Source organism: Daldinia loculata, assembly GCF_022478755.1.
Source record: "Daldinia loculata strain CBS 113971 unplaced genomic scaffold F4817scaffold_2, whole genome shotgun sequence".
In the NCBI taxonomy this organism is placed as follows: Eukaryota; Fungi; Ascomycota; class Sordariomycetes; order Xylariales; family Hypoxylaceae; genus Daldinia; species Daldinia loculata.
The window spans coordinates 308,009-318,468 of NW_026054856.1; the positions used below are offsets into that span (position 1 = coordinate 308,009).

A 10,460-nucleotide genomic window follows, 5' to 3' on the forward strand; every position below is an offset into this window, starting at 1 on the left:
TCTGGCGCTTATTATTCCGTACAAGGATAATGTTCTGGAGCGGCGCTAAAACTTCGTCTGGGGGTCAAGGGATGCCGACGTCTGTGGAGTTGAACTAACCCGGTTTTGCGGATGTTAGCAGATGGCGCAGAGATCATATAATAGTCAAAGCCATTTAAACCCGCATTTTTGGCTTTTCACCTCACCGACGCCTTAGGACAGGGCAGCAAGATGTAGCGGTACTCTAACTTAACATATACTATTCAGTACCTCTGTTAAGGTGGAGATCTTATTTGCAAGTATATATTTAACATTGATACCCGTAAATTTAAATAAGCAATGAGCCTCATATCTCGAGTCACGGGCTTCTCTGCTCGAGTCATACTTACATAGTAATGAAATAATCATCGTAGCCTGATCTACGGAAGAGCGGTAACACTAAGGTATGACTCTGTTGCCAAGTCGAAAATAAATCGGTTCGGAAACAGGTTTATCTGATTTGTTGACATATATATATACCTTAGGTAGGTATATATATATATATATATACACATAGAGGCAGAGGCGAATTATGTATACCTGCTTATATGTATATGGTGAGATTCGGTATCCGTAAGTGGTATTGAGTTCTCAACGCAGGCTTACTTCCAATGTACATGTATGTAAAATGGTGTGATCGGGGGCTAACTAATAAACGTTGGGCGTATTTACAAATTATTGGACATTACGGGCTCGATTACGCAGTGTATACATTTCAGATGAACTTGTTTACACTTCGAGGAGGCCGACTTAAATAGAAATACGAAATACGAGGAAAAAAAAAAAAAAAAAAAAAAAAAAAAAACAGGAAAGAAAGGGAATCGGACGGATTGTCTCAATAGTAGAGACGGAATCCCAGCATCTATCGTATGCATACTGATAGATCGTATTAGGTATATTCAGCCATTGAAGTCCTACGTGACTAGCGCAATCATTATCATGGAATCCATGACTTCGCCTAGTGTAGTTTCAATTTCAGTATTGCCTTACGTGGTAGGAACCTGTCCTTGAATCGAAGCCATTTAATAATAAGATTTAATAATTAACAATAATAAGACTAAGACGACTATTGAGGGTTGAATATGCGCGACAAGCACGGATTAGGAACTGGCAATGTTGAGCCTGGGAATTCTTTAATTACCAAAAAAAGATCTTACCCCACTGGTTTAATCGATAGGCCTCCCTTGAGCGGACCTTGAGCGGGCAAGACGTTCAGTGGTTCAGAGGCGTAGCTGCTCCCTCATACACCGGCTTTATACCGAAGGTTGTGCCCGCTGTTGCACTGCACGTACCACCCGAACCTACTTTTAGTTCAATTCTGACACTGACAAACTTACCCGACAGTAGCAGCAATTAGTACCCTGGTTTAGGTAGGTATTCTCCCCACTTGTAAGTTGTAGTAGCACCTGCCCTGCCTTCAACTTCGCCCTGTGCAAGACCTTGTTGCATTCAGTCTGCGTCCAGTCTGCGTCCAGTCTGCATCTGCTAAAACCAAAACCTTTTCAGCCCTCAATCTTGGCTCTGGGCTTTACCGCATTCTTCATCTCTATGTAGTAGCCCGCCTCTACTTTGCTTGTCCGCCTACCTCTTACCAAGATCCTTTTTCTTGAATACCAGCCAGCTTTTTCTAGCGCACTTGGAGACGCTGCGCTTCTCCGTGCACTCTGGATTACCATCTCCATATACCTACCTAGATACGAATATACATACATTCATACATACATACCTACCTAACCTAACCTCATACATACATACATACATGCCTACCTAGCTTCACGATACAAAGCCGACTTAAACCTCATAACTCTCTAGAGGGAAATGTTCTGCTCTACCCCTCTTTGATGGCGCCGTCCTATTGATGAAAAGCTGCGAGGACCAGCGCGAGAGCGACAATGACAATGACGCGAGATGACGGCCGCATCACCTCCTTCGCGAGTTCCAGCAGTGGTCACTCAAATATCACGTTGAAGCCATCCGTTCCTAGTCGCTCAGTCTCGGTCTCTTCAGCCTCGGTCTCCTCAGCCTCGACCAAAGCTACGCCGAAACCCATCAAGACGAGCGAATATGGCAAAATCAGGTACGTCATGACTAGGTTCTTTCTTCGCTATACGGATTGGGTACAGTGAATCATGTGCGGAGCTATCGGCCTTGTTACATCTCATCCGAAGCATATCTCGAGTGTCCCTGGTTAGGATAAATTAAGTCCCGAGGAACAAGTCAACTGTTGTCTCTGTAGCGAAATAGTCGCTTTGTCTACAAACATGTCATTAACAGCAAAGTTTCTGAAAGCTAACCATGTATGCGTTTCAAACATTATATAGACCGTATGCTGAAGACTCTCAAGTCTCACCGACAACTTCTGGCCATCGCCTTGCTTTATCACCGACTTCGACCGCATCTAGCAGTTCACTACTCGACAATCGCCGCATGAGCGACCTTGCCGACTACCGTCGCGACCTTGCCGTTCTTAACCCAGCTAACGGTCGTATTCCCCAAATCCAACGAGATCCTCCAACCAGTCCGAATTCCCAGCATAATATCACGCCTTGGATGTCTGTCAACGGTGGGGCGGCTACGTCTCCGACTGGTTTCGGGACGAGCTTCTACAATGATTCGAGCGACAATGTATCCACTACCTCTCAACTTTCGCCTGCTTTTAGATTAGGCCCTTCGCGACCTGCCCAGGCATCGAGCAATGAGTCCCCCGATGCGGCCTACTTCACGGACGATAGGCGACCTTCAGCAGCTAGTATAACAACAGCAAGCAGTCAAGGCTCTAAAAACAGTGGCAGTAGAGGGGGGCTTAAGAAACTACAGGGGTTCTTCGGAGAGGATTTCCCAGGTCGCGATTCATCCGAAACTAGCCTGCCAGCACCACCTCCGCCCTCTCAAAATCAAAAAGACCAACGTTCCTACTCTTTCAACCGACCGCGTCGTGGGAGGAACGACTCGAACGCTACCGATCATACCAGAGAGCCTTCACCGTCTTCCTCACGACCGCGTACGCCGGTACCTTCAAGCGATGTAGTGCCATTTTTATACCAAGAGGCCAATGACATCGCCAAATACGGCGAAGCTCCGGTTCGCGATATACTGACCGGGCCAGACAGGGAACGCTACACGGGGGAAAGTTCTACACAGATACCGCCGAAAACTTCGTCGTCCTCTCGCTCTGGACACTCGATTGTCCATTTGTCTAGTCATCACCGTCACCACAAGAGCAACGACGACTCCAATACATTGCGCCCGGTTATCAGTCGCGAAGACTCGGCTCTAAACATTCAAAATATGAAGGAAAGAGGCGGCTCTACAGTGACTGCGCCGCGGTCGCGGGCCCAAAGCCCCACGCCAAGCAGCAATAGCAATGGCAGCAGACTCGCATCTATCGATGGCCAAACATCCCCTGGGGCTCCTGGAAAACGGGGTATCTTTGATCGGCTACGACGACACAAGCACAAGGAAGATAGCCAAGCATCCCGTTTAAGAAGCATGCCCGGCTCTTCTCGCTCGCTTGCGCCATCGTCATCTCGGCAAGATTTATCGAAAGGGAATCAGTCGCCTTATGACAAAGCTCCCCTTCCTATGGAAACTACAACCCCTCAGGCTCGCCCATCCAACCCCCGACAAGCGACCTTCAATAATAAATTCCCCTTCTCGAAGAAGGGGCGTCCGCATAAGATCTATGACGATCCCGATGAACACATCGGTCCAACTGATAGGAATGACAAGGGCAATGTGTTCGTCCTTGATACAAATCTGAACGATATGGAGGGCATATTGGCACAACCTCCGCCTTTGACACCTATGGAGCCTTTGTTCTTACCGACAGATACCGAGCCGTTGGAACCAGTTCAAGCCAAAGGAACCGGGGCATGGAACGCGCCAGACAGCTGGGCTGTCCGTCGTAATGCAGAGGAAAAAGAGACTCATGTCCCTGAAGTTGAGGAAGTCGGGGCCCCACCAAAACCTGAGGAGAAGCAGAATCCTCACTGCATACGGGTATTCCGCGCCGATGGTACTTTTGCTACCGTACAGATGCCGCTGAACTCCACCGTTGCCGACGTTATGACCCAAGTCGTTAAGAAGACATTCGTCACCGAAGGTCTCGAGAACTACCATATCGTGTTGAGAAAGCATAATTTATCTCGGGTTTTAGCTGCTCCGGAGAAACCGCTTCTAATACAGAAGAGACTGCTTCAGCAGGTAGGTTATGAGGAAAAAGATCGCCTAGAAGATATCGGCCGAGAAGACAATGGCTACTTGTGCCGTTTCTTATTCCTGTCAGCGAGGGACAACCATTTCACAATGAGTCCCCAGGACCTCGGGCTCGGTAGGGCCACGAAGTTCAACCATGTTGACCTTTCCGGACGAAACCTAATTACAATTCCTATCACGCTCTACTCCAAAACCTCAGATATTATATCTTTGAATCTATCCAGGAACCTTTCTCTTGACCTTCCCCGGGACTTTATCCAGGCGTGTCACCAGTTGCGTGATATCAAGTTCTCTAACAACGAAGCTCGAAAATTGCCCATAAGCATCGGGAGGGCGAACAGTTTAACATATCTTGACGTATCGAATAATCGACTGGAGGAACTGGAACATGCTGGGCTTGGCCACCTTACTGGTTTGTTGAAGCTGAGCTTGGCAAATAATCGTCTGAACCACCTACCTCAGGAGTTTGGCGCTTTCAGGGCGCTTCGCTCTTTAAATCTGTCTTCGAATTTCCTGGACAAGTTTCCAGTTTTCTTATGCGACCTGGAAAGCCTGGTAGACATCGACGTTAGTTTCAATTCAATCGCATCTCTCCCGGACGAACTTGGGGGGCTACAAAGTCTCGAAAAGTTTGTCATGACCAATAACCGGCTTGTCGGGTCCTTACCGTCTACATTGAGGGAGCTTCTGAACCTCCGCGAGTTGGATATAAAATACAATGGGCTCACTGCGATAGATGTCGTATACGAACTTCCTAAGTTGGAGATTCTATCTGCAGATCACAACATGATTTCCCAAGTCGTCGGTAGCTTCGAGCGAGTCCGCAGTTTGAAGTTGAATTCTAACCCCATCACCAAATTTGAAATTACGAGCCCTGTGCCAACCCTCAAGATGCTCAACTTGTCAAACGCTCAGCTTGCCAGCATCGACGGCTCGTTTAACAACATGGTTAATTTAGAGAGGCTTGTGCTAGACCGTAATTACTTTGTCTCTCTTCCTAGTACCATTGGTACTTTGAGAAGGCTGGAGCATTTTAGCATAGCCCACAACTCTGTGGGCGAGCTACCTCCGGAAATTGGTTGTTTAAGCGAACTGAGAATACTGGATGTCAGAGGGAACAATATTAGAAAGTTGCCAATGGACTTGTGGTGGGCAAACAAGTTGGAGACGCTCAATGCCTCTTCAAATGTGCTAGAGAATTTCCCAAAGCCCGCTTCACGTCCACCCCAGATGCCCGGGGAATCTTCAGGCTCGCCTGCTCCTAGCAATAAGCTGCTTACCGGACCTCTATCTCAAGCGTCTAGCTCCGAAGATCTTCTCGCTGATAGATCGCGCCAGCCAAGTCAAGCATCAAGCACATTGCTGAGCGTCGGACCTTCTCCTGTTCCTTCTAGCTCAGACAGAAAAAGTTCTGTTGTTTCAGTCTACGGAAAAGGAGGGCGCAAAACTTCGGTCCTTTCGCGAACGACAACAGCTAGTAGTAGTGCTAACGGGACTATGACTCCTGCCGTAGGGTCGAGAAAAGACTCGGGACTTTCTACCCGGTTAACTAACACATTTTCCGGTTCGTTGAGAAACTTATGTCTTGCTGATAACCAGCTCGACGACGATGTGTTCGAGCAGATCACGCTGCTGGCCGAATTGCGCGTTCTCAATTTATCGTACAACGATTTGAACGACATGCCGCAGCGGTGTATCAAGAATTGGCCCCAGCTCGTAGAGCTTTATCTGTCGGGCAACGACCTCACAAGTCTGCCAGTTGATGATCTGGAAGAATACAGCTTGCTTCAGGTACTTCACATTAATAATAACAAATTCACGAACCTTCCCGCAGATATTTCCCGAGCCAAAAAGCTGGCTGTATTGGATTGTGGAAACAATTCCCTCAAGTACAATATCTCAAACGTGCCATACGATTGGAATTGGAATCTAAACCCAAATTTGCGGTTCCTCAACTTGTCAGGAAACAAACGACTGGAAATCAAACAGACAAATGCTGGCCTAGTGTCCCAGAACCGCGAGCAATATACCGACTTCAGTCGGTTGTTGAACCTTCGTGTGCTTGGATTGATGGATGTCACCCTTACTCAGCCAAGTATCCCAGACCAGAGCGAAGATCGTCGTGTCAGAACCTCAGGTTCATTAGCTGGCCATCTGCCATATGGTATGGCTGATACACTAGGTAGAGGCGAGCACCTATCAACCATCGACCTGGTCGTCCCGAGGTTCAATTCCTCAGACTCAGAGACGCTCTTAGGCTTGTTTGACGGACAGGCATTGTCTAGCGGTGGCTCTAAGATCGCCAAGTATCTTCATGAGAATTTCGGGCATATCTTCTCAATGGAACTGAAGGCTCTGAAGACACGCCAAAACGAGACGCCTGTAGATGCGCTTAGACGTGCATTCCTCGCCCTCAACAAAGACCTTGTCACTGTAGCGGTTGAGCATAGTGAAAAGAGGCCGTTGATGTCACATCGTGGTTCGTCGGCGTCGGTAGTCCTTAGCAAGGAAGATCTCAATTCTGGGGGCGTTGCCACAGTGGCGTACCTGCAAGGTCAAGAACTGTACATTGCCAATGTCGGCGATGCGCAGGCAGTACTCATCCAATCCGACGGCCAACATAAAATCCTCACGAGGAAACACGACCCCGCAGAGCCGGGTGAGCGTCAACGAATACGCGATGCTGGGGGTTGGGTATCGCGCCAGGGGAAGCTGAATGATGTACTCGAAGTCTCTCGTGCCTTCGGCTACATCGACTTAATGCCGGCTGTACAGGCAGCTCCCCATGTTCTCCAGATACCTATCGCGCCGCAGGACGAAACGATTCTAATTGCAACAAAAGAGTTATGGCAGTATCTTACTCCTGGCTTAGTGGTTGACGTTACTCGATCGGAGCGGGGCGATCTGATGCGCGCTGCACACAAGCTACGAGATCTTGCTATCGCGTACGGTGCAACTGGGAAAATCATGGTCATGATGATCAGCGTCTCTGATCTCAAGCGGCGCCAGGAGCGATCAGCTCGTTTGCATAGAGGGCAGAGCATGTCACTGTATCCCTCTGGCGTCCCAGACGATTTCCAGTATCCGCCCAAGCGAGGCAGAAAAGCCAAAGGCGAGGTCCAGGACTCCACATTACACAGGCTCGATCCTGAAGTTCCCGCCCCTACAGAAAAGCCTTCTATTGTTTTCACTGATATCAAGAATTCAACTAATCTGTGGGAAACGTATCCTTCGGCCATGAGATCCGCTATAAAAGTTCACAATGAAATTATGCGACGGCAACTTCGCAGAATCGGCGGGTACGAAGTCAAGACTGAAGGCGATGCCTTCATGGTCTCTTTCCCCACCGCTACCTCGGCGCTCTTGTGGTGCTTTGCCGTCCAAACCCACCTACTGACGGCAGATTGGCCCTCGGAAATTTTGAACTCGGCTTCTTGCCAAGAGGTGTACGATAATGATAACAACCTCATCTTCAGAGGCTTATCGGTCAGGATGGGTATCCATTTTGGCGAACCAGTAGCCGAAATTGACCCCGTTACGCGTCGCATGGACTATTTTGGTCCGATGGTGAATAAAGCGTCTCGTATTTCTTCTGTAGCCGATGGAGGTCAGATTACCGTGTCCACGGATTTTATCTCCGAAATTCAGCGTTGTCTTGAGACCTACCAGGAAAATGAGCGAAATGGAACTGCTGGCGCCGAAGACACTTTCGATGATGATGCGACGTCGGCGGCAATTAGAAGGGAGCTAAAGTCGCTCAGCTCACAAGGGTTTGAAGTCAAGGATATGGGTGAGCGAAAGCTCAAAGGCCTCGAAAACCCTGAGGGTATTTATTCCCTGTATCCACACGCTCTTGCTGGTCGCATCGAACATCATAATAATGCGTTGATAACGAACGATTCTGCCGAGAAGCCTGCCACACTTCAGCCCGGAAGTGATCTCGGGTTCGATCCGGATCTTATCTGGTCTCTATGGAAAGTTAGTTTGCGCCTGGAGATGCTTTGTAGTTCTTTGGAAGATATGTCAGGCGGCAGGCTGCAGCCTCCCGAGACCGAACTATTGGAGCGTATGAAGCAACGTGGTGGTGAAATGACGGAACAGTTCTTATTCAACTTTATGGAACATCAAGTGAGCCGTATAGAGGTACGTGTCTTGGGCCCTATCATTATCATTTTTCTTTTTCTTTTTCCTTTTCTGTTTTCTTGTATTTACTAACCGTTCTTCATTATAGACTTGCGTCTCCACACTCGCGATGCGTCATATCGCCATGGGTGGCGGCCCGATCACCTCGCTAGATGATCTCCGAACACCGATGTCTGTCGTCCTCGACAATCTTGCTGCCCAGATGGCTGAACTTGAGCGATACAAGGCTAGATATGGCGACCTTACTACTACTGACAGTGAGGGCGAGGCACTCACTACTGACCAAGAGTCTGACGACTGATAACCTTCGTTTTTGACTATCTTCAAATCCTGACCTCCATTTCCATATAGTATATCATGCTAAGATCCCACCGGCCCACGTCTTTAACCGTACTACTACCTTGCGTTCTTTTTTTCCACGCAACTGAAAAGGGATGTGCAGTTCCACCCTATATACAATACCTACCTTTAATGTGCTATGACGAAGATATCTCTTATGACTACTTCTGGGGAGGCGAGGCTGTTTGTTTACAAGTCATGTTCGGGTGGTTGACTGAAACGTGGGCGACGGCATCCTGCGAGCAGCCGATGGCTTAAACGGAGACTACCATTGGCGTTCAGACGCCGACGAATAACTACTGGAGTGTGAGAATGTGCGTTTTCGGAATATTCGAAAAAGAAAAGTTCAGGTTTGGATGTAAACCTCGTTATTATTATTATTATTATTATTGCTTGGGGCATGGCATTGGGATACTTTATTAACGGACATAATTAGCTACGCCGTCGTTGCTATCGCGCAGACGCTGCGAATGGGCGTTTCTACGGAGGGTACCAGGGGGGAGTGGGGAGAGATGGGAGGATATATTCCCTCGTTTTTTTAAATATTTTCCCGTTCGTGGTTGGCGAGCGGGCGTCGTGTCGACCCTCACACACACTATCACGCAAATACATGTAACGGGTACGTACGGCTGCTGGCTGGCATCGTCTACCCGATACACACGTCAAGGAAGCCACATCAAGTAGGTGGTAGGCGGACCGCTCATCACCAGGTATGGGTTAGTTTGGCTATTGTCAGTGTATAACTCAGTTGATTTTACATTTATCCCGTCTTATTGAACATACGTGATATCCATCAAGTTATCAGTGCTCCTCGATATACATCTATCAGGGGCATCATACATACCTAGGTAGGTGGTACCTATAGTCTTCAAGAAATGTGGCAGCATATATCATTATATTACAATAATATTACAATAAAACTCTGTATATTTACCACATTAGGCAGTTAACTATGTTTATAAACATAATCATATCTGAATTTTCGAAATTAATATTATAAACAGGTAGTAGTTAATAGAAACGTGAAGTAGGAAAAAACATAAAGACTCAATACCTAAATACTCAACCTAAGTACCTACTTGAGTAAATTTAAAAAGCAAAAAGTAAATGGCCCCGAGCCGGGCACGAACCCAAGACCTCTCTCGTGAGAGAAAGCCAAAAAGATTTGCATCCGCCGGGATTTGCACCCGGGTCTTTCCTTAACCATTAGACCACCAGGGGAAATGGGAGAGGAATAAGTTAACTACTACTCCACGGATGCGTTTGTCGTTTGTGCGTTGGAAAGTGTGTTGCTTATTAGACATTATAAGGGTTCTTACTTGGGTAGGTACCTACCTACTTGTTTACTTGGGAGGTATGTAGGAAGGTAGGCCGGCAGGTGCGTAGGTGGTGGGTAAGGAGGGAGTTGCTGCCGTGATGGTGGGAACTACGTAGGTAGGTACCTCCTAAAGGGAAGGAACGCGTTTGGAAGTGAGAGACGCGTCTTGGAAGGAAGGCTATTCTCACTCAAAGCTAAAGAGGTAGGTACCTACTTATAAATGGAGTTTACTGCATACATGTATGTCTTGTGCATACCTATGAAGTACCTAATGTTTCTTACGCCATTCAATTCATATGCGTATATTTTTGGTACCTACCTCCAACATATGTAGTTATACCATAATGTAAAGGCCAACTTAGTTGGAATAGCAGCACGCTTTCAAGAGAAATCCAATAATTCGTATGATATTGCTTAGATGTTACTA

At 47.5% G+C, this 10,460-nt stretch overlaps 1 protein-coding gene and 1 non-coding gene across 2 annotated transcripts; one reads left to right on the plus strand and one right to left on the minus strand.

The window, feature by feature from the left end:
* Nucleotides 1-1,910: 1,910 nt before the first annotated feature.
* On the plus strand, nt 1,911-8,677 carry F4817DRAFT_311342 (adenylate cyclase; the record flags this gene model as incomplete). Its single annotated transcript, XM_049299984.1, has 3 exons — nt 1,911-2,095; nt 2,340-8,376; nt 8,465-8,677. 3 exons carry the CDS (start codon nt 1,911-1,913, stop codon nt 8,675-8,677), a joined length of 6,435 nt encoding a protein of 2,144 aa, XP_049163472.1.
* A 1,204-nt stretch (nt 8,678-9,881) lies between these two features.
* Nucleotides 9,882-9,976, minus strand: F4817DRAFT_t10. Its single transcript has one exon. It is a non-coding gene; the product is annotated as a tRNA-Gly (tRNA).
* Nucleotides 9,977-10,460: the final 484 nt, after the last annotated feature.